We start from the raw sequence: 25,667 nt of genomic DNA on the forward strand, positions 1-25,667 counted from the left end.
TATTTGTATACCCACAGATTAATGCATTTATCAGCCCTCATCAGAGAAGCTTCTTTTTGCTGTAGATGGTGGCTAATATAGGGACGCACACTTAGTTCATGTGCGGAGAATAAGAGTGATGTTCCACATAGGACATCTATATCATCCTTCTTCCCTCTGCAAGGCTCACTGCAGAAGAGGGGGTGGGAAGATCATCTGCAGAGGAACAGTGTTTGCCAGACATGACTGTGACACTGCAGCAGTGAAGACAATGTCCACAACACCTGCATGGCATTAAGACAGCCAAAATCCCAGCATGGATGGGGAAAAGGTTCATCAGTCCCACTCGTAGTTGAGGGGCTATTGGCAACCAATGGCTGCTGAGGGAAGGAATGTCAGTTTTCTTTAGGGATGAGGCTGCTGAGGACTACCCATGCTTCTGCACCCTGTGTATCTTATATACTGTAGCACTAAATGGATTTAGTGGGTTTAAAAACAAACAAACAAAAACCACAAGCAGTTGGAGGGAAAGTGGTGGTGGAGAGACAAAGGAATTGGGAGGGAAAGAATTGGGAATGGATTTGATCACAGCACATTTTCTTCATGTGTGAAATTCTCAAACAAAATATTTCCCAGAATTAGCCTGAAAATCCATTAAGTTCTCTGATTTTTCAATTTTCCAAAATTCTTTTGTCATTTCCATATAAATGTAAGAAGCAACTTGTATCAGTCCTAGTCAACACCACAGTTGAAATGGTATTTTCATAATATTTAATCTTCTGATCCACAGATATGAAATTTATCTACAATAATTAGGTCTCTTAAGTTTTCTTAGCAATGCTTTGTAGAGGCATTATATTTGTCTCTCGATATTTAGTTGGAGGTATTTGATATTTTTGGATGCTTTTATACATTATATTATTTTTAAAATTATAATTCCTAATTATTCAGTGCTATATGTAAGTTTTTTTTAATAAAAAATCAGTTTATAATAGTATCAAAAAATGAAGCATTTTAAAACTGAACATAGCTTCAAAACTTCTACATAACACTGAGTTTTACATAAGTTGTATGTTTATCCTCCAACTCTTGGAAAAATTTACTTATTTAGTTGTAGTTTTTACTTTCTTGGTAGATTACATGTTCTATACATATGCTATTATGATATTACAAGCAACAGTTATTTCTTCCTTTATAAACTCAGTGTCACTCATCTCCCCCTTAACTCATTAAGCTATTGAGAACTTTCAGTATAATGCTGAAACAAAAGTTCTAAGAGGGATGGTTCAGTAAAGTGCCTGCCACACAAGCATGAAGAACTGAGTTTGGAGATACCTAGCACCCATACAAAGGCTGGGTGTTTATAACGCCAGCACTGGGAAGGATGGAGACAGGTAGATTCCTGGAGTTCACTGGCCACCAATCTAGTCAAATCAAATGTGCACTAGAATCAATCAGACTCAGTCTCAAAAAACATGATGGAGAGTAACTGAGGAAGATACCCAATGCTGACCTTTGACCTCCATATTCACATGTGTACACACCCACATAAAATGTACATGGAACACACACACACACAATTTGTTTCCTCTTTTGAGAAGTGCCTACTCTGACAACTTGCCCGTTTTAAAATAGGGTTACTTTCCTAACACTAAGTTATTTGAGTTCTCTGTGCACTTTGGATATTAATCTGTAATCAAATGATTAACTAGCAAAGACATTTTAATTCAGTAGGTTGTCCCCTCACTGTGTTGACTGTTTCTTTACTTCTAGGTTTCCTGTGTTCCAACACTAGTGAAGAAACTGCTGCCTTTGGCATTTCCCTCCAGCACTTCAGAGTTTCAGGCACTAGTTAAGGTCTCTGGTCCAACTGAAGTTGATAATCATATACCATAAGGAAAGAGGGATTTCTTCTCAATTTCTATTGGAGATCTCCAGCTTTCCCAGCACCATTTACTAAAGATGCTGTCCTTTCCCCAGTGCATATTTTTGGTGCTTTTTTTTGAAGAGTTAAAGATATACGGATTTATCTGTGGGTCTTTCCCCTTCCACTGGTCTACATATTTGGTGCCAGCAGTATGCTGTTTCTGCTAATGTGACCCTGAGTATGTCTTGAAATCAGGTGTCACGATGCCTCCTCCAGTTTCCTCTTTGTTCTGGACAGCTTTGTCTAATTGGGGCTCTTTTGCGGTTCCTTTTGAATTCTAGGATTGCTTTTCAAGATCTGTGAAGAATTGGTACTTTGAGGAGGACTTCCCTAAATTTACAGATCCCTTTGGATAATATGACCATTTAAACAATATGAATTCTTCTAATCCTACAAATGGCTTATGTCCTGTAAAATACCTTATGTACTGAGCTGATCAGGAAGGACATGACCAGGAATTCATTTTCCACATCTATCAGATTTCTGCATGTCTTATAAGAGGATGAATTCACAGCTTTTATTCTGGACCTTTTTTCTCCCTTCAGTACTGGAGACTGAATCCAAGGTCTCGTGCTTTGGCTCTTTTCTAACATGGACTGTATAGGAGGACAGAGATGGTGTCTTTCTTCAAAGCAAATGACAGGCTTGTTTGATGCCAAATATAGCAAAGACTATGGTCTTTTCCCAGGCAAATGGTCAGCAGATCTGTTTCAGCCCACGACAAAGAACTGGGATGTCCTAGGTTTTGGGGGTTTCCTCAGCTGTGACATAAACTCACTTCATGCACAACATCCACTTGGTTTGACCCTTTGTAGTTCCTTTGAACTTGGGCAAAACCAAACCAATCTCTCTCTGAGAATAACAAAATTCCCTGTCTCTAACCTAGGGAGTTTTCTATCTTTTGCTGTTGTCCGACAAACTTTAGCAGGCTAATATTTTAGCTTGACAGAAAGGTACAATCTTTGACCTTTTATTATCCTTGGCAATCAATTATTATGGGTTAAAATATTAAAATTGTTCTCCATTTCTAAATAAACCACACTTGGTTATGCTCTAACATGTTGCTGGATTTAACTTCTAACATTTGCCAGGGATTTTCTACACCGTATTCATCACAAGGGATACTGATATGGGATTTTTGGGGGAATACTTTTGTCAGACTTGGTTACTAGTGTTTCTATTGGCATCATAAGGCAAAGTGGTAAGTAGTCTCTCTTCTTTTAGAGGATCTGTGTGATTGGTAGCATTTTTTTCTCTGAAATGTTTCACAGTATTTACAAATAAAGTCACCTGTAGCTGAAATTTTCTTTGTAGAGGTATTTTTTGGATAGATTTCTGTTTATGCAGAAAAACACCAATTTATATGGATTCAAGGAGTTCAATTAACCTTGGGCAAGATAAGCACAAAGGATCTACATTTAAACAGATTGTTAACTGTGGAAAGTCAAAGACAAAATCGTGAGAGAAGCCAACAAAAAAAGGACATATTATTTACAAGAAAAAAAATGATATAAGTAGAGGCTGATTTCTTATAAGAAATGATGGAAGTCAGATGGCAATGGAACACCATCTTTACTATGTTTAAAGAAAAAAAGGCTGGAACAAACAGTCTCATCAAACAGTCAATGGAGGAAACTGTCTATGGCACACCAATATTAAAGCAGAACTCTAAATGATGGGTATTTAACACACAGAATGAGAAAAGGGCCAGTGTATCTGAAAGACATACCATCTGAAAGAGCATACAGATCTTCCAAAGTCATGGAATAAGACTAGGTAAATGGAAATAAATACATACAATTGGAGATCTCTTTCTTTTCTTTTAGTTCAGGTTCTGCAGTGTAGCTTAGGCTGACCTTCAACTCACTACTTTTCTACTCTGGAGAGTCTGAATTACAAGTTCTGTGCTACCAAGTTCCAGTACAGGTGGTGGGGGAATGGGAGAAAGAACAAGTGAGTAGCTTTACCTGTCTCTGTTTCCTAACAAACAGGTCTGCCACCTTAAACCACGGCGTTAAAGGTTTTCTTTTCTTCTCTCTCTCTCTTAAATCACTCCTTATTAGTAACTGTTAGAACTAAGGAAAGTTAGGAATACAGCCCTGTACACTGTTTAGTACACTATCCATACAGAAATGTGATTTAAACTATCATTCTCCAGTTCATGATCCATTAGATAAACGTGATTTAAGCACTATCATTTTCCACCTACTTTTGAGACAAGGTCTCTCCCTGAACCTGAAGCACACTGCCTGGCCAGTGAGTACCCGAAATCCACCTTGTCTCTGCCCCTTGATGCTGGGGTCACAGGCATGTAACAGGTATACCTAGCTTTTATGTAGATGCTGGGAATTTGAACTTAGTTTCATAGCAAACATTCTTACCCACTGAATGATCTCCTCAGTTCCCTGGTCTAGCACAATTCTCAATTTTTATTTATTTATTTTATTTTTTTTTTTGGTTTTTCGAGACAGGGTTTCTCTGTGTAGCTTTGCGCCTTTCCTGGGACTCACTTGGTAGCCCAGGCTGGCCTTGAACTCACAGAGATCCGCCTGGCTCTGCCTCCCGAGTGCTGGGATTAAAGGCATGCGCCACCACCGCCCGGCAATTCTCAATTTTTAAAGAGTCAGTAGTCCTTGATGTCTACAGATATAATAGTCCTACAGTTTTACACTATTGTTTGTGAGTTCCTGGAGACACAGCATAGATAAATTTGTAGGTGCCAAATTTCCTATATTAAATCCTTTCAATTTAAATTTGTTCCAGTGGTTTCTGTTTTCTACAACCAAGTTCTGATTGCTAGAATGGTGATGAACAATGCTTCACCTTACTAAAGTACAATATAAATGAAGACAATAGTTGCTTACCATTTGATACCTATAAGAATTACAAAAGCAAGGATATGGGAAATGAGAACTCCTAGTTTTTGATGATAGAAATGGGAAATTATACAGTTACTATGGAGAACAGTGTGATATTATCTGGTAAAAATGAATATTCACTTATCTTATCAGCCACAAATTCCTCTTGGAAGTACATGACCTTGAAACTTATACAAACAGAGAATATGTCTACGAGGATAAAGACTCCATTTTTAGGGAACAGTGCAAGGAAGAATTATTTTCTTATGGGAACGGGTAAATAAATATTATGGGCTTATTCATAGTGCAGAATTGCAGAACAGGTAAAATTAACAACATTAAAACATGTTGAATTTAATTACATCAACTAATAATTGGCAACATACTAACAGAGTATTTATACACACATTAAGGAATGTCGTAGAATATTATTTTAAGGTGTGTTACTCTTGTTTATGTTACATTTGTTCAACTCTGTGAAGCTGTGTTACTTTGCCTGTCTAAAACATCTGATATTCTAATAAAGAATTGAACAGCCAATAGTGAGGCAGGAGAGAGAAACAGGCAGGGCTGGCAGGCAGAGAGAATAAATGAAGGAGAAATCTGGGAGGAAAAGGAAGAAGTAGCTGGAGAAGGAGGAGGACATCAGGGGCCAGCCACCCAGCTACACAACCAGCCATGGAGTAAGAAAGAAAGGTATACAAAAATGAGAAAAGTAAAAGCCCAGAGGCAAAAGATAGGCAGGTTAATTTAAATTAAGAAAAGCTGGCAAGAAACAAGCCAAGCTGAGGCCAGGCATTCATAATAATAAGCCTCAATTTATTCCGGAGCTGGGTGGCGGAGCTGGGTGGCGGGCCCCTCAGAGAAAAAATTAACAACAACAAAGAGTCATAAAAATGTAAAGTAGAATACATTGTTTATGATATTCATACATGCTCTTACAGACACATAGAGCAGGCATGGAAATGATGTATGTTAGCTCCAACATAATGATGTAGGTCTTGGAAGAGAGCAAATGGGGCAAAAGGGACAAAGGTCTAGCTGTGGTATTTGTTTTGTTCACAATAAGAAAAAAAATCCCAAATCTGAGATTAATAGAAAAAAACCATTATCAACTGTTAGAACATAGTATCTACAATATTGTGTTTTGTGCATGTTCATGTATTTAAAAAAATAATAGAACATTTAAACACTGAAAAAAGATATATTCATGCCTGTTCTGTGCCAGGTGAGGAGAAGGAGACCTATGTCAGGGTTTGCTCTCAAGTACTGTGCTTGTCAATCATCTTTTAAAAGCCACATTAGTTATCTGGTTTGACAGAAGAACACTGCTACCTTTCCCCTGACAATGTCTTCTTCCTTTAGGAAGGATTTGGCAACTGAAGTAATACATGTGAAAAAACATGCATTCTAGAAGGTGGACTGTAATTGCATTGAAGCATTATGCTGGGCCTTTTGCCTCATGACAGTCAAGGCATGTAGCTAAACTGTCTGGGTGACAGGAATGCAGGGGCTGCTGCATCACAAGAGAGTCTAACAGAGAATGCTTGGACACAATGACATTCATCAGCAGGGACAGCAAGTCCTACAATAACCGAAAGGACATGAGGAAATTGAATGGGATCAAGCAACTGAGAGAAAGGGCAGAGAGGGTAAAAGTCAAGTGCTCTAAGATAAATGGTTGTGGACCCAAAGGGCCTGGTGCTCTCCAGCAATAAATAGACTTGGGAAAGAGGGCAGGCAGATGGAAGGGTGAGTGAAGGAAGTAATCAAGAGTAAGGAAGATACTGAATGAAACAACAGTTCCCAAAAAGCAGTACAAGAAGCCAGAGGGAATTTATGAACTGTGAAAGAAACACATGCAGAGGAGAGCATTTTCTTTCTCTATTAACCTACCATAAGTTTCAGAGAGCAACAAATTGCATGGATTTGCATCCTAAGATCAGGCAGACCACAGAAGGCTTGTTGACTGGTGGAGCAGTAACTGATTAACACCAGATGGAACCCCGCTGGGAAATTAAACATTCTACCTGATTCAAGATTCACAAGGGGAGAAAAGTTCAGATGCTAAAGTAGGAGTAAATTTCCCTTGAGCAAAGGAGACCTTTGAAGGAAGCAGGCCCCGAACAGGTGTCAGAAACGGCCACATTTGTGTAGAGGAAAGTGTACAGATGTTGAGAGTCTAACTAGATGGGAGCTCCAGTCTCAGCTCTCCTCCCTGCTTTTTAACTCATTACATAACCTTGGCCAGAGCACTTAACCTCCCTGAACAATTTCCTCATCTAGTCTAAATTAGAAGTTGTATACTTCTAGGGCTGCAAAGACTCCAACATCTTTACCGTAAGAAGTGCTCCATAAATGGTAACTCTTGTTCTATTAAGTCTGAACTACACATGTGACTGAGGGAGTGCTCAGATACTTCTGAGTGGGGAATGCTGCGATTGACAAGTTGAGGGCTCTGGCACCACCATTGAGAGTGGCGGCTGAGCTCTCCATTGCTTTTCCTTCTTTCTACAAGTGACGGTATAGATTCTACCATGAGCTAGGGACAGTGCTGCTGCGAGAACTACAGCCTAAGTTCACATTATTTTCATCTTTTTAACCAAAAACATTTTTTTGAAGAAAAGGGGCAATTACCTGATAAGGTCTTGAATTCGACTGTTAAAAGCATCACCTTGTGAGGGTTTGCTTTTCATTTCCTGTGTTGGTATTTTTGGTGTAGCTGGCCGGCTGTTTCCATCTGGTCGGTTGGCAATCAGACAGCTAAAAACCACAGCACCGGCTCTGAGAAGTCCAGTTATCAACCCTTCAAAAACTTGTTTATTTGTGTTTCTTCCCAAAACAGCATTATTTTCATCTGGAACATAAATCTAGAAACAAAAAATAGTGAGTGTGCTTCATGAAACCATGAAAATTAGACAGAGATGATTTGGAACATTTCTAGAATCATAAATAATTTCTGAAAATCTACCTGAGGCAATGAGACATTCAAGCGTGTTGGCTCTGAGGTTGGGTGGCCAGTTCAAATCCCAGTTTTGCCTTTATTGATCAGGTGACATTGGGAACACTATTTTTTTTTCTAAATTCTAACTTCTCATTATAAAACAGGAATAATGACATGCCTACATTATAGGTTCCTGAGAGGGTTAAATGAGCTAACATACATAAAATGCTTAGGCATGGAGTTAGTACTAAATCAACTCTATTAAAATTTTGTATGAACTAAAGTTTATATATATTCATACATTGTTTCACATGAGAATGGATTCTTAAAAATACATATTTTAAATATCTCTATTAGGATAAGATTTGCATTTCTTATTACAAAATCACAAAAAGTTCTTTTTCTAACATGCAAGGTCACATTGTGCCACTCCTCAGACACCTTCACCCTTTCTTTTGAGACGGGGTCTCTCCTGGATGTAAACCCACCCTGCCCTTGGTGAGATTACAAGCACATGCAGTGCCCCTGGCTTTTGATGTGGGCTTTGGCGATGCAAACTCAGGTCCTCATGCTCGTGAGGCAAGCGCTTTACTGATTTGCCACCTTCCCAGCTCCTCCATGAGGATTTTCATTTAATTACTTTTACCTTTAATTTTGTGAAATTGCATGTTTTAAAGAAGGAATTCATTTTAAAGGAGATTTTTCCTTTATATCTTGCATGACATCTGCTTCCTCTGAGTTCTCCCTCTATATGTTATATTGGAGACTTTCTTTAAACATAGTAATCTTGAGGGTTTTTGTTTTTTGTTTGTTTGTTTGTTTTGTTTTTAAACACACTAAAGATTCATGCCCAGGCAAACCAATCAGTATATACAGCCTGGATCCAGTAAAAATCTGTACGACAAGATCTGTGTGACAGGCTTCAACATGCTTGATTAGGGAGAGACCCAGTTTTCCCCCCAGAGGGAGATACTAACTATTAATATTTTAAAGACTGTTTTCTTGGGCCAGTCAATTTCACTATACAGAATCCTGTATTCTTCAAACCTGAAGTGTGTAACATGGTGCCCAGGAGGCAGAGGCTTCTACAAGTCCAAGTGCCACTGATCTGGGAGAAGATTTTTTTTAAAGGTAATTTTTTTTAATTTAATTTTTTTTATTAAGAAATTTTCTACTCACCCTACATACCACCCATAGATCCCACTTCCTCCCTCCTCTCACCCCTCAGTCCTCCCTCCCAAGGCACCCCCGATCCCCACATCCTCCAAATTAGGGTCTGAGAAGATTTTTAATGATTCATATTTCTATAGGGCTGGCTGGTGTCTCCAGGTCCTGAATAATTGGTTCAAATTTTTCTGTGAGGGCCGGGGAGGGACAAATACTTTGCTGTGGGATGTTCTGTATGCTGTAAATGTGTTGCTCTGATTGGCTGATAAATAAAAAGCTGACTGGCCAGTAGCCAGGCAGGAAGCATAGGTGGGATAAACAGACAAGAATTCTGGGAAGTGGAAGGCTGAGTCAGCAGATGACAGCCTGCCATCCAGGGAGCAGCATGTAATGGCACACAGGTAAAGCCACAGAACACGTAGCAACATATAGATTAATAGAAATGGGCTGAATTTAAATGTAAGAGCTAATCAGTGGTAGGCCTGAGCTAATGGCTGAGCAGTTTTTTGTTTTTTGCTTTTTGTTTTTTTTTTGGTTTTTCGAGACAGGGTTTCTCTGTGTAGCTTTGCGCCTTTCCTGGATCTCACTTGGTAGCCCAGGCTGGCCTCGAACTCACAGAGATCCGCCTGGCTCTGCCTCCCGAGTGCTGGGATTAAAGGCGTGCGCCACCACCGCCCGGCAAGCAGTTTTAATTAATATAAGCTTCTGAGTGATTATTTTATAAGCAGCTGCAGGGTCCGTGGGGAGAAAAATTCAGCTACAATACTTGGATGTACTCATAGCCGGTGAGACCTCTGGCATACAGGGCATCTAAAACCACCTCTTAAAACATTATTTATTTATTTATTTATAAATATACGTAAGTTATGTGCATTGAGTGTATTCTGGTGCCTGAGGAAGCCAGAAGATGGTGTGGAATCCTCTGGAACTGGAGCTACAGGTGGTTGTGAGCTGCCATGTGAGTTCTCAGAACTAAATCTGGGTCCTCTTTAAGAGTAGTAAGCACTCTTAACCACTTATGTCACCTCTCTAGCCCCTAAACTGTCCCTTATTTAGACTTTCCGACAATCTAACTTCTGGTTTATTTTAAAGCATGCACACTCACACGCCTATGAAAATGAGAGCAAATGCTCTAGAGGCCACAAGGATCGGACCTCCCTGGCACTGGAGTTACAGGCATCTAGGGTGGTGTTGGGAGCCAAATTTGGATCTTCCGTAAGACCAGTGTAGGTATTCTTAACCCCTGAAGCATCTCTCCAGCCCCATCCTACTCTTCCCAGGCCACCACATAGACCTTCTTTTTATACCTTCCCTCTTGTTCTCTCCCTCTCTTCTTTTTTTTTCCAGTATAATTACAACAGGCTCAAACTCACATTCCTCCTGCCTCAGCCTTCTGAGAGCTGGGACTCCAGGCATGGGCACTAAGCCTGCCTTCTACTTTCATTTCTGAGATTGTTTGTAAGACTCATTTTTAAGCCTTTTAGGGTTTGGTGACACAAATTTTCTTCTGGCGTTCTTCCTGCTAGTTTAAAATTTAACTTTTAGCTAATCATCTGCTCTCCAGATAAAAAGAAATATTTACCTTCTTTTCTTTCCCATTCTTGTCCTTTAATGGATTATTAATGTATTTTCTTACTATAAAATTGTTGGGCCTACAGATAGAATGCAATTCATATGTTTGATCACTAAATTTTAAAGTTAACTCACCAGAGATAAAAACTTTCTGGTTCTTTCAAACACTACAGAAGAGTATGAGTGATTCATTTTTGGTTATTGTTAGAGGTTTTGAGGTCTTTATCAATTTTTGTTTTTTTCAACAAGATTATACAGTTTTTTTTTTACCATGAAATGTTTAAAATAAAGCGCTATTCATGAATGAAGGTGTTTTTTTAAATAAACCCTTTGATTACCTAGAAAACCCTTTGTTTTATCTAGTAATTCTATCTTTTAAGAATATAGTTAAGAATCAAGAGGAAAAAGAATTCTGAGATACAAAATTAATGGCCCTTATCTAATTAGTTACTTATCTCACCTTTAAAAACCTACTTAAACACATGAGCAAGGGAACAGAGCAAGTGCTCTGCTCACCCTTGAGTTTTTATTTGTTGGTTTGTTTTTCCCTGATGAGGTTTGTGTCTACAAAGGCATTTGGAGACTAACAAGGAAGTAACTAACACAGGGGTAAAGAGTAATGCTTGCTGGGTTTTCAAGTGAAGGACTATCCTTGTATCATCCATTTCATGTAAGTTTTACAGATTAAGGAATCGAAGTTCAGAGACTTCAAGCAACACCCAGATTTCACAGTTATTTCACAGAAGAGTGGGGCCTTGACCCTGGTCTGTTTTGTTCTAAATAAAGCCCACGGTGTGCTTTCCTGATCAAGCACTCACTCCTCCCTATCAGGCATCTTTATTGAAGACTTTGGAGAAACTTTGTCTCTGGAGGACAGAAGGGAAAATTGGTCATGGGCCAAACACTGCTCCACTGATGTCACTTAAAACCCAATGGATTCCACAAGAGCTTTACTACTGGCTAAAGAAAAAGAAGAACAGTAAATGGTTGTTGTGGTAATCCTGGCTAAAATGTACTAATCTTAGTGTCCAGAAGCTGTAATGTAGTTTGGGAACCAAACGTTTCATCTGCCTCAAAAAAAAAAAAAAAAAAAATCAAAATCCAAACATTATGTAAATCAGGTCTGTTTCCATGCTACTCCTCTATTCTCCCCCTATGGGTGACATCTTCTGAATTTTAGAAGTATCATTTTTGCCATGGTGTCATAATGTAAACACAAAGGTGGCAGCCTCCCTTGAGGCTTGCTGGCATGAACTCTGGGACGTCAGGCCAGGCTCTACAGAACCTCAATATATAAGACAGTATATGACTTTTGTTTTTTAATCATGATTGCTAAGTGTCAGTGATCTTCAAATCCAATTCAACTGACCTTGCATTTTTTTGCATATAGCCCCCCTCCCTCCAGCCCAGTTTCTTTCCTCCTTTGAATACTGGCCCTTTTACTGATGAAAATTGTGTTAGCTGCTTTTACGTCAACTGGACACAAGCTGGAGTCATTTTGGAAGAGGGAACCTCAATAGAGAACGTGCCTCCACCAGACTAGCCTGTGGGTCATTTTCTTAATTAGTGATTGATGTGGGAGGATCTGCCCAATGTGGGTGATGCTACCTCTCTGCAGGGAGTCCTTAGGTGTATAAGAAAGTAGGATGAACAAGCCACGAGAGCAAGCCAGTCAGCTGCATTCCTCCATGGCCTCTGCTTGAGTTCCTGCCCTGAGCTCCCTCAGTGATGACTGTTACTGGAAGTGTAAGCCAAATCAAATATACCCTTTCTTCCCCAGGTTGGTTATGGTGCTTTATCACAGCAATAGAAACCTTAACTAAGAGTAGTGTTCTTCTCTGTGTAATGTTTGGTTTTTTTATTCAAATACTCAAAGACATTTTCTTTCTCCCCCTGGATAAACCTGTCCTCTCTCTCACTTCCAATTTATGGCAATGTTTTAATAGGGACAGTATTTCAGCTAGGAAAGAATATCAAAATAGTCAGAATTAAGGCAAGGAGAGGCCTAGCTTCTTTATAAAGTTGCTCAAAACCAGTTTTGATAGGAGGAAAAAGCAGTGGAACTCCATGGAAAAGGTGCACACACTGCTGAGGACCACTATTCACAGCAGCACGGCTGCTTCCCTTCTATGTGGGGGATGCTGTCACCTGCAGAGGTGACATGGAAGCATCCTGCTCTCTTGGATACCTTTAATAGCTGAGATACATAGTTACAGAGTCCTGCTGTCTGCTTAGGATCATAATGCAATTTGAATTCACTTCCTGCAGAGCAGCCAGGCCAGTGGCAATGCTGAAAGATTCTGGTCCACCACACTGCTGCCCAGGGCCCTGTCTATTGTATACCTGGTCTACTTAGGTGTGGAACACATCCCAGTCTGGGGAGGGTAACTTGTTGTGGGCAGAGGAAGGTCACCTGCTTAGCTTACAGCTGACTACTACCCCTTGCTGTATAGCCAGTCTTGTCTTCGGAAAGAGCTATTTAGCTTTTGGCCTTTCTGAATCTGTTACTTTCAGGCAGAAATCTAAAACCATTCTTTTTAAACATATGAAAATTTATTCCTTCGTGTACTTTTCCTTTCCTTTTGTCTTTCTTCCTTGCTTTCCTTTGGATTGAACCACAGGTCCTGTACTGAGTCACCTCACTTCTCTTTAGTATAATATTTTAGACTACTCTGGGATGGTCATTATTTCACTCATAATAGCAGCAAATTAGAAGTGGTTTCATATACATATTCTTTAAATAAATTTTTACTGGATCATATTCATTATATATAGTGATTTTCATAACAATATTTTCATATAAGTTTATCAGATACTTTAAAAAAATTTTTTTTGAGACAGGGTTTCTCTGTTTAACAGTGTTGGCTGTCCTGGAACTCTTTGTAGACCAGGCTGGCCTTGAACTCACTGAGATCTGCCTGCTTCTGCCTCCCAAGTGCTGGAACAAAAGGCATATGCCACCACTGCCCAGCTAGTTTATCATATGCTTTGATCACATTTGTTCCCCATTCCATTTTCCCCCCTTCTCCTACTTCATTCCTTTAATCTTGTTAATATTTTCCTGCCCTGTATGTATAAATGATTTTAAGTCTCTATAAAATTTAGGCCCCACAGTTGAGAGAAAAGATGCAATACTTATCATTTAAACTAAACATTTAGTTTTTATGTGTGTGTGTAAACAGATGCACATTCTTGCTATGACACATAAGTGACAGTCAGAGGACAACCTGTCAGAGTCAGTCCTCTCCCTCCACCATGTGAGTCTCAACTCAGGATGTCACCTTTGGCAATAAGTACCTTTATCCACTGACACACCTCACTCACCCAATATTCGTCTTTCTCAGTCTGACCTATTTTACTTAATATGATTATCTTTTTTGTCTGTTTCTTTGTTTTTCAAGACAGGGTTTCTCTGTGTAGTTTTGGTGCCTGTTCTGGATCTTGCTCTGTAGACCAGGCTGGCCTCGAACTCACAGAGATCCACCTGCCTCTGCCTCCCATGTGCTGGGACTAAAGGCATGCGCTGCCACCACCACCCGGCTAATATGATTATCTTTAATTATATCCATTTTCCTTTAAATGGAATAATTTCATTCTGCTTTACAAATAAGTAAAACACCATTGCATAAATATACCAGTTTAGCTACTCAGTAGTGAACACTTAATTGGTTCCATAATTTTTTGGCTGCAGTGAACAGTGCTCTAATAGTACAGATGTGCATCTTTGTCTGTGCTATGACGACTTCAGCGTCCTTTGGGTACACACCCAGGAGCAGTACTCACTCACTTGGACATTCTATTTCCAGTTTCTATTCTGATCTGCACAATGGCTGAATAACCTCACATTTCCACTAACAGCGTACACGGACGGCCCATCCCATCTTTGAATGTACCTGTCACTTGTTTTCATAATGGCAGTCATTCTGAATGCAATCTCAGAGTAGCTTTAAATTGACTTTCCCTCTTGGCTAAGATTCTTAAACATTTTTTCATGTTTATTGCCATTTTTGTGTCATCTTTTGAGAGCTATCTGTTTTATTAGCTCATTATTGATTGAAAATTTTTTGGGGGGAATTCTTTATATAACAGAGGTAGAACTGACATTTTTTTCTCCCTTTCTGTAGAGTCTTTTTTTTTTTTTAAATCTTTATACAGACTGTTTCCTGAACTGTGCAGAAACTTTTATATTTCATGTAATCCCATTTGTCAATTTTGGGTTTTACATCTGAGCCTCTGGAATCCCTTGCAGGAAGTCCTTTCTTATTCTTCTTTTAGTGTTTCCCTAATAGTTTCAGAGTTTCAGGTCTTACATTTGAAGTTTTTGGTCAATTCTCAGCTAATTCTTATGCAGGAGAAGAGACAGAGCTCTAGTTCAATTCCTCTCCATGTAGACACTCCATTTTCCCACTACCATTTGTAGAAGAGGCTTTTGTCCAATGTGTTTTGGCATCTGTCCCAAATCAGGGTGTTGTAGCAGTATGAGTTTATAACTTGTTTTTTATTCCAATGATTTATGCGGCTTTTAAAAATTAAAACAATTTTTATTTATTGTGTATGAATGTGCATGTGTGTGTGAATGTAGGAGTGTGTATGCCCTGGCACGTGTGTAGAGATCAGAAGACAACTTTCAGGAGTTGGTTCTCATCTTCTACCTTGTTTGTGGCAGAGTCTCCCTTCTTTTGGCAATGGCCAGTGTATCTCAAGACTAGCTTCCATCTGATTCTCTTATCCCTTCCTCCTATCTCTTGGCAGAAGTACAGATATTACAGAGGCTCACAACAACATCTGGCTTTTCATATGGATTCTAGGACAGAACTGAAGTCATTGGGCTGGATGGCAAGCACTCTTTCCTGCTGATCCATTTCCCTGTTCTACTGTGTCTGTTTTTATGCCAGTACCATTTCTTTTGGTTACTACAGCTCTGTAGAAAACCTTAAAATCAAGCAGAGGATACCTCCAGCATTGTTCTTTTTGCTCAGGATTGCTTAGCTGTTTGGGGGTCTTCTGTGCTTTCATATGAACTTCAGGATTGTTTTTCTATTTCTGGAAGAAAGTTATTGGAATTTTGATGGAGGGTCACTCTGGATTTATAGATGGCTTTTTGTTAATACAGGTGTTTCACAATATTAATTTTGCTGATTCAAGAGTATGGGAAGTCTTTCCATCTACTTTCACCTTCAATTTCTTCAGCATTTTAAAATGTTCATATTGTAGGTCTTTGACTTCCTTGGTTAGGTTGAGTACGAAGTGTTTTTAAAGCTACTGTGCATAGGTTGTTTTCCTGATTTTGTTCTGAGTGTGTTTATTGCTGTCAGATAGAAACTATTGGCTGCTGATTTTGTATCCAGCTCCTTAAAAGTGTTTATCAGTTCTAAAAGTTCTCTGGTAGAACTTCCATATACATATTCTTATTGCAAAGTATCCTCTTCCTCTCAATATTATTTGATTTTAAAGTCTGTTGGAATTTCACAAAAATTTAGGTATAGAAAAAACCCATAAAATAAAAACTTCTCAATTTTATTTTTGGGAAACCAAGGAAGGTCCAAAGGAGAAACTTTCTCAAGGATCTAGAAACTAATCAGGACTATAATAAGTGCTTGTGTGGACTCTTAAACCCTACCTTAAGAAGAACCGGGGAAAGCAAGTCTCGGGGAGCCATGCAGTTTCTGCAGCTTCTCCTCCCAAATAACAGATTTGTTCCCATCAGTCTGCTAGTCCAGCCACAGAGTGCTCACTAGCTACTCACTGGAGACAGCCAACCCCACTTCAGACAATTCTAGTGCTCCATGATGTACAAGACAATGCCCTGATGGCCTGGATGTCATTGGTCTCTCCCCTCACTTGTGATAACCAGTACAAGGTTTCCTTTGAGAACTATTCAGAATTCAAAACAGGTCTCCTTAACATTGCCTCAGTTTCACCATGTTTCTTACATAAGAGTTTGTAATCCCTTCATCATCCTGAGAATTTTATTCTAGAGTGGGATGACATCTTGTTCTCAATACTATTTAACTATCTCACACAACATGAGCTTTTTGTCCAACCTCTACCCCGGGAATCATAATACTCTGGACACATTGATTCAACTTAAATACCAGTCTATGCTATAGTAATAAAAACAGCTTGGTACTGGCATAAAAACCGACATGTGGACCAATGGAATCTGACATTAATCCACATACCTATGAACACCTGATTTTTGATAAGCCAAAACTGTACAATGGAAAAAAGAAAGCATCTTCAACAAATGGTGCTAGCATAACTGGATGTTAACATGTAGAAGACTGCAAATAGATCCATATCTATCACCATGCACAAAACTCAAATCCCTCACCGTGCACAAAACTCAAATCCAAGTGGATCAAAGACCTCAACATAAATCCAGCTACACTGAACTTGACAGATGAGAAAGTAGGAAGTAGCCTAGAATTCACTGACACAGGAGACTACTTCCTAAATATAATACCAATAACACAGACACTGAAAGCAACAATTAATAAATGAGACCTCCTGAAACTGAAAAGCTTCTGTAAGGCAAAGGACATAGTAAATAAGACAAAATGACAGCCTACAGAAATGGGAAAAGATCTTCACCAACCCCACATCTAATAGAGGGCTGATCTCCAAAATATATAAAGAACTCAAGAAACAAGACAGTAAAATACCAAACAATCCAATTAAAAAATGGGCTAAACAGAGAATTCTCAACAGAAGAATCCCAATGGCCGAAAGACATTTAAGGAATTGCTCAACATCCTTAGTCATCAGGAAAATGCAAATCAAAACGACTCTGAGATACCATCTCACACCTGTCAGAATGGCTAAGATCAAAAACACTGATAACAGCTTATGTTGGAAAGGATGTGGAACAAGGGGAATACTCCCCCACTGTTGGAGTGAGTACAAACTTGTACAGCCACTTTGGAAAACAGTATGGTGACTTCTCAGAAAATTGGGAATCAATATACCTCAGGACGCAAGGATACCACTCTTGGGCATATACCCAAGGGATGCTCAATCATATCACAAGGACACATGCTCAACTATGTTCATAGCAGCATTATTTGTAATAGCCAGAACCTGGAAACAATCTATATGCCTCTCCACCGAAGAATGGATAAAGAAAATGTGGTACATACATACAATGGAGTATTACTCAGCTGTAAAAAACAATGACATCATGAAATTTGCAGGCAAATGGATGGAACTAGAAAATATCATCTTGAGTGAGGTAACCCAGACTCAGAAAGACAAACATGGTATGTACTCATTCATAAGTGGATACTAGATGTAAAGCAAAGGATAATCAGCTACAACCCATAGCTCCAGAGAAGCTAGGAAACAAGGAGAACCGTAAGAGCGATGCATGGATCACCGTGGGAAGGGGAAACAGATGAGCTCTCTATGAATAAACTGGAGATGAAGGGGGGCAATAGAAGGGAGGGGATAAGGGATGAGAACATGAGGGAACAGGACGGTTGAGCTGGGGGAGGGGAGGAGTGGGAAAGTTATGAAAGAGATATCTTGATAGAGGGAGACATTATGGGGTAAGGGAGAAACCGGGTGCTAGGGAAATTCCCAGGAATCCACAAGGACGACCCCACTTTAGACTACTAGCAATAGTGGAGAGGGTGCCTGAACTGGTATACCCCAGTTATCAGATTGGTGAATACCCTAACTGTCATCATAGAGCCTTCATTCAGTAACTGATGGAAGCAGATGCAGAGATCCAGGAGTCTAGTCAAAGAGAGGGAAGAGGGATTATATGCACAAGGGGGGGTCAAGATCATGAGGGGGAAATATACAGAGATAATTGAACCAAGCCATAGGAACTCACAAACTTTAGACTGACAGTTGTGGAACCTGCAAGGGACCAGACTAGACCCTCTGCATATAGGAGACAGTTGTGTAGCTGGGTCTGTTTGAGGGGCCCCTGGCAGTGTGATCAGGATCTATCCCTGGTGCATGAGCTGGCTTTCTGGATCCCATTACCTATGGTCAGACACCGTGCTCATCCTTGATGTGTGTGTGGGGGTTGGTCTTGCATCAACTGAATGTACCAGGCTTTGCTGTCCCCCCATTGAAGGACTTACCCTTTGGAGGAGGGGATGGGGGCTGGTTTGGCGGGGGGAGGGAGGTGCGGGGGGCAGGGGTGGGAGCGGGAGGAGGGATGAGAGAGAGATCTGTGGTTGGTATGTAAAATGAATAATTTTTTTAATTAAAACAATACCAGTCTACTGTGACTGTTAAGGTATCTTGGTTTCCTGTGCTAAGGCTGCTTACCCATCTCACTTGCACACCCATTTGCTATGCCTGCCTTCTATGCCTCTCATAACTGGATTCCTATAAACACAAGAGGTAAGCCCTAAGGTTCTGAATCCATACAGCTACCAAAACCACACTGGAGTATATTTGGCCAAAATAAAGTTTATTACTTTTTTTAGATCTGCAACTTTACAATGTTGCCATTTTGTAAAACAGGAGCCACTGGGGCTAATATATGGTCGGCAGTATAAAAGAGAGTAGTATTTGTGTGCCACCATACATGGTGAATATCTGTGACTATGAAACACCTGGCTTCCTAGCATGTAAACAAGAATTTCCTAAGTTAATTATTTAGCATTTTACAGCAAATAATAGCCCTTCTGCTCAGTCATTGAAGATCTTGTAAACAGAAAAAAATTTTGACTACAAAAGGCTCTCCCAGCAACAACCAGGTTTGCTTCCATTGTTCTAAGTTTACTTAACTCATTTATTTTATTTTTAATTGCAATATAGTTATATACTTTCTGCTTCCCTCTCCTCCCTCCAATCCTTCTCATTCCCTTCTCTCAAATCATGTTCCATTTCCTTTAATTATCATTACACATCTTTATCTACATAAATGAATAAAAATATGAATATAACCTGCTGAGTCTCTAAGTGTTGCTTGTATGTGTATGGTTTTAGGGCTGACCACTTGGTACTAGATAACAAACTTGGGGCACATCTCTGAGGAAGACTAATTCTCCCTCTCTCTGCAGCTCTTCATTGCCTACAGCTCTTCAAAAACAGCACTACCATTTTTCCAGGTGCAAAAATCCAGAAACCTGAGCCCCATCCCTCTATTCCTACATATCCATTTAAAAATTTTTTATCAACTACACATCCTAAAATTTTTCTCTTAATAATATTATTTGTTTAGTAAGTCAAAACAAACATCATTACTTAAAATGATGAGTGGTTCCTAATTAGTATCAACTGTTAATATCATCATAAGTAGGAGCAATTTCCAGCACATAAGTCTTTTTGAGCAATTTCCAATCATTAGTCTACTTAAACAAATTCACCTATTACTAAAACTACGAATTTGAGTTAGTGCTGATTTTTTTTTTTTTTTTGGGTGGGAAGCTAGGTATTTTTTGACCCCTTCTTTTGCACACACTACCCACTCTCATAGACAAAGCGACCATTTCCCTTCTCTCAGACTACTGGAATAGTCTTCTAGTGGGTCTCTTTGAACCTTTTAATTCACTTCAGTACAAGTAAGTGATGTCACAACATTTTCAGTAGCATCTTACTATAATATCTAGGATTAAAGCCCAAAATCCTTAACTTAGTCTACAGAGTCCAGTGTGCTCTATTTGAGGCAAGTGGGATATATGGGAAGTAGAGCAGACTGGACTCTGACTGCCTCAATTGGCTCCTTACTCACGTCCTGTGCATGAGTACTGAGCCTCAATACCCTTCTTTGATGCACCGAACTGTTAGATGCACAGCAGCTGCTCCCAGTGCCCTGACCAGCTTCCACCTTTGCAGTTTTGTCCCTCTAACACTCACCCTTCAAGACTCATTTTGAACAGTGTTTCTGCAGAGAAGCCTTTGTGATGCTCCTGATTGGCTCAGACTCTGTTTGTGCTCTTCTGGGATCTCACATTCCTTCTCTAGAGCATATATCACATAAGCTTAATTGCATGGTCATTTTTTTCTTACTTGGAAAATATAAGCTTTATGAAGATTAGGACAAATGTATTTCCATCATGGCTCACCACTTAGTTCCTAGAATAGACTTTCTTGTAGATTACCAGTGCTTAATAAAAGTCTTTTAAGAACAACAATCTAACTAGTACTATCATCTATTGTCATATTAAATGTTTTAGAAAGGAGAAGTAATTTAAGACTTAAAAGTTAGCTAATCACGGAGTTGGAATTTGAACCTAGGTAGTTTTGAATTCAGAATTTTAGTTATATTACTTTTCAAAGGGTATGAGGTACTTCTCAGGAAGCATCTCTCATGATCAATTTTTAAGAAACAAATAACTTAATTCCTAGCTAACATCTAAAGGACTACCTACAACAGCCTAATAAATGGCGAAAGGCTAATGTCATAGTAAAAACTGCACAACACTAAACTTCATTTGATGTAACCGAAGGGTGAGGAGAGAAATGAGGTACAATGAGGAAAACATATATGTATGCTATATGGAATGCTGGCCTCTATGCTAGCATAGCCTATCAGAGGCCTCAAGACAACTCAACTCCTAAAACAATGAAGAACAGTAAAGCAAGAGACTGAAAGAACAATGTGTTAAGAAGCAAGGAGATAGATGAGTTCTAGTTGGCTTAGCCTGCATGAATTTATCTCTTTATTCTTTATTTTATATTGCATTGCTATGGGCCTCATAAATGTTATGTAAATTCTTTACTCTGGAGCTACATTTCATCTTGCTTCTCCCCAATGGTTAGTTTATATAGTACAATATAAAATCTAAGAATTGGTATAGCTATGACCATAATGAAATACAGAATTATCTCTGCATCATAAACACACCACTTTATAATGAATAACATATGCTTTCTTTTCACTTTCATCTAGCAACTAACCTACTTTCGTGTTTATATAAAATTTTGTTCTTTTTGATAGTGTTATGTAAATAGAACAATTCATTATGTGACCTTTTGAGATTGGCCTTTGATTCAACAAGATGCCAAGAGGCTGTGCATATGAGTCGCTCCCTAGTGTTTACTGAATAGTATACCACACGATGGATGTACCAAAGCTTAATCATTTCTCATTAAAGGGTATTTTAGCTGCTCTAATTTTAGGACAAAAAGTCAGACCACTCACATTTAATATAATTACTGATGTGAGGGTTTATACTCCTCACTTTATTCTTTGTTCACTCTAGGTATGGTTTGCTCAGTTTATGGAATCTATACATTTATATCTTTTGGTAATTTGGGACAGTCTCTGTTTTTATTGAAGTGTGTTTTCCAGTCTTTTCTTTTTTTCTGCTCTCTGTGTCTGATGACATAAATGTTAGATCTTTTGTTACAGCCCTATAAGTCTCTGAGACATGATTCATTTATTTAAGGTATATTTTCTCTGCTCTTCAGATTGAACACTATTAGACTGTTCTGTTTTCAAATTCACATTTTCATTCTCTACATTCTGTTGTTAAGCCTATACACTGACTTTAAATATTTTGTTCACTGTTAGTTTTAGTTGTGTTTCCTTTTAATTCTTCTCCATTTTGTATTTCTTTGCTAAAATCATTTTTATTTGCATGTACACAGGAAGTATTTTTATTTTTATGGTGTCAGACTTAAAATCTTTATGTGAAAACTGTAGCATCTACCAATTGTCTTTATTGGTTGAGATTTTTCTAGTTCTTGGTATATTGAATGATTTTATTTTCATTGTACCTTGGAAATTTGGGGTATATTATGTTATAAGGTTATGGGTCCTCTTTAAATCTTGTATTTTAGAAAGTATCTTTCTGGCATGCTGGGAGTGGGGCAAGAAATGCCATCTCATTACTGTCAGATGAGGGTGAAAGCCCAGGTTTTTCACTGGCCTTTATTGATAGTGGTGAAGGTGCCTTGTTAGTGTTGGTGAAGATAGGAATCCACATTAGTGCACAGGTACAGCATATCACTTCTTAAGTTGTCTTCACAAGACAGAGACTGGGTTTGCCACCAAGGACATGATGTAACCTTCACTAGTAACTATCTAACTTGATCACTACTGATGAATCCTGGAAAAGGGGAGAATCTGTGTGGTTCCCGTTTCTTCATTTATGAAAATGTGTATCTGTAAGACACAGAACAGATCAGTGATTGCCAAGGGCCAGGGAGAAAAGGTGACACAGACTTCAAAGGGGGAGTTTGCAGGTAACGAAATTGTTCTAGATCTAGAATGGTTCTCCAGTAGGTAGGCCTTTGGATATGGCTTTCTAAACTCAATGTTTTCAGTAATTCATAATAATTCATCCATGTGTTTGTGTATATCAATACTTCATTTCTTTTTATTGCTAAGTGCACAGATATTTCCTAATCTGTTTATAAATTTACTTGTTGATAGATATGTATATTGTTTAGCATATTTAGCTATTTATGGCTAAGACTGCTAAGATCACTCTTGAATAAGTCTTTGTGGAGAAATGTTTTAGCTTTTCTTGGATAAATAGCTAGGAGTGGGATTGCTAGAATGTAGCTAGGTAAGTGACATTTTTAAGAATCTTCCAAACTTAAAGCATGCTTTGTTTTTTGTTTTAAATACAGGGATCTGTTAAACTTTACTGCCAAGGTTTAAGAGAAAGCAAGTTGTCTTTCAAGGAACAGGAATGCTAGAGCATGGCTGTGGTTAAGACTCTGAATCACTGAAGTCAGAGGTGTAATGAGACCCATGTTTCTGACTCTCCCTCTAAAAGAGTGCTGCTTTCACAGGTGAGGATGAGTTGGACAAGAGTAGAGGCTGACCATAGAGAATGAAGTTAGCCCATTCTCACATCTCATAAAACCCCAAGAGGATCAGGAAGGGCAGAGAAACAGGAACTTAGCTGTGTGCATGACCACTTTAGTGTCTGCTCTTACTATTTATCTTTCATTTACTAGAAAGACAAGGTCGATTGCTTTGTGTCCTGCTACATCTCCACACGAACACCATGATGCTGGGCTGGAAGAATCAGGAGGGCAGGCAGAGGCTGCATTATTACAGGTGCTAGGGAAGGCCTGAGCAGCGTTGCCTGTACTCACTCTTCTCATTTCCACTCAGCCTCCACACCAGACTCACCTGTATTACTCTCTTCTCCATCCCATCTGACTTACTCAGACCTGTCTTCACTGTTTATTCTGGTCTTCCTCTTAGACTTCTATGTTTTCTCACCACTGCACTTCCTAAACATGTATACATGTGGACCTCTGTACAACTCTTAATTTTCTTAGATTCTTGGTTTTTATTTCAGCTTTCTTTCCTAGTTTTTCCTTCTGGATAGTGGCTACCAAGCCTTCTAATCCCAGCTATGCTAGCTAGGGGTCAACTGAACTATCCTGACACTGGTGACAGCCTCTTACGTTGAGCTGTAGTTTGCTGCTTAAAGCAAGACCAGCAACATCCTACCAGAAGATACCCCAACATTACCTATTTCCCATCTGGGTACTGGGACTGCCTGTTTTTCTGACTGTGTTCTAGTTAGTTTTTATCATCAACTTGACATAGCCTAGAATCACCTGAGAAGAGGGAACCTCAAATGAAGAACTACCTTGATCAGATTGTCCTATAGTTGGCCTCAAACTCACAGAGATCCACCTGCCTCTGCCTCCCGAGTGCTAGGATTAAAGACATACATCACCATGCCCAGCTCTAAATTATATTTCTTTATATTTCAAATATATCTCATGTAGATAATAGCTGGGTCCTTCTTTTTATCGGTTTCACTGGTTTTTGCATCCTAACAAGGGTAAACATTCTTTATATAGTTATTGTTACATTAGGACCATTGTTTCATTACTGTTTTGCTTTTCTCCTGTTTCATTCTCTAGTTCCCTCTGTTAAGTTTTGGGTGTGTTTGGGTGTAAGCTAATTTCAGTTTATCTACTGAGTTCTGAGTTATTTTGCTTGTGGTTGCTCTAAAGGTATTACTATATACAATCTTAACTTTCACTATACATTCTAAATTGATACTGTGAAACTTTGTGTAAAATGGAGAAAAATGGCCTGGAGAGATGTTAAGCTGCTCTTCCAGAGGACCTGGGTTCAATTCCCAGAACCCACATAGTGGCCCACAACCATCTGTAACTTCAGTCCCAAGGGATTCAATGCCCTCTGTTGGCCTCTGAGGGCACTGCATATATGCAGCACACAGACATACATTCAGGTAAAGCACCCATACACATAGAAATAAAATGTAGAAAGACTGCAACTTCATAGGTTTACTTTTGGTTCCTGAATATTTATACTATGTAGGATAATATGCACACTATCATATGCAGCACAAATGACAAGTGTTATATAACCCTATAAGACAATGCTGAAATTTTTGCTTTAAGTCATGTTTTAAAAATTTAAGTACATAGAATTTCCATTTTTATTGATCTTCCTTCTTTCCTGAAGCATTTTCTTGTCTAGTTGTGTGTGTGTGTGTGTATGTGCTGTGGTGATTGAATCTGGGGCCTCACTATCAGTGAGCTACAACACAAGCGTAGTACAAGTTTGCTGGCAATGAATCTTGTGATGGATATTTTAAATATGAAAGTATTAAATACACATAAATATAATGTATAAATTCATAAAATTTCACTTTTACATTTATTTTAAGTTATTACAATCGTGTGTGTGTATGTATGGGTGTACGTATGTATGTGAGTGTGTATGTATGTATGTATGTATGTATGTATGTATGTATGTGTATTGGGTAGGTCGCACATAGCACAGCATGCGTGTGGAGGTCTCCTTCTTTCACCATATAGGCTCCAGGGATTGAATTCAGGGATCAGGTTTCACACCAAGAACCTTTACCTATGGTGCCTTCTTACCAGCCCTTGCATTTAGTTCTTAAGCATATCTTTGCAGATATATAAAGTAAGGATGATGATTTTCTTCCTTCAGCATGTTAAAGATGAATCTGTATCCCACTTACACTAGGTTACAACAGGTTATGGAACTCTGGTGAGCCTCCTACCTCACAATCTCCCATCTATCTTTTGACATCATTGCCCTGTGACAGTCTTCTTTCTACTTCTGTCATTCTCTTCAATAAGACACACAGCTTGGTGAACATAAACCAGGCTTGTATTTTTGAGGAAGGAAAAGGCAAGCTATATGAGACTGTCCAAGCAAGTGCCACACGGTGAAGAAAGAAGGAAACAAGATGCAGCCGGCAGCATCAGGAAGAGTACAGTTCCCTTCAGCACTGGTATTTCTGCTCCCCTGTAATTAACTATGGAGCCCTTGCTCTGG

At 39.0% G+C, this 25,667-nt stretch overlaps 1 protein-coding gene across 5 annotated transcripts in view; it reads right to left on the reverse strand.

The window, feature by feature from the left end:
- Window positions 1-25,667, reverse strand: part of Scaper (S-phase cyclin A associated protein in the ER) — a 379,070-nt gene that overhangs the window by 53,085 nt on the left and 300,318 nt on the right. For all 5 annotated transcript variants that reach the window (XM_052760973.1, XM_052760997.1, XM_052760990.1 and 2 more), the window contains one exon: window positions 7,402-7,634. In XM_052760973.1, coding sequence (XP_052616933.1) covers window positions 7,402-7,634 — 233 coding nt within the window. The remainder of the gene's footprint in view (window positions 1-7,401; window positions 7,635-25,667) is intronic.

The sequence above is a fragment of the Peromyscus californicus genome, unplaced genomic scaffold (assembly GCF_007827085.1).
Source record: "Peromyscus californicus insignis strain IS unplaced genomic scaffold, ASM782708v3 Scaffold_11__1_contigs__length_118956290, whole genome shotgun sequence".
In the NCBI taxonomy this organism is placed as follows: domain Eukaryota; kingdom Metazoa; phylum Chordata; class Mammalia; order Rodentia; family Cricetidae; genus Peromyscus; species Peromyscus californicus.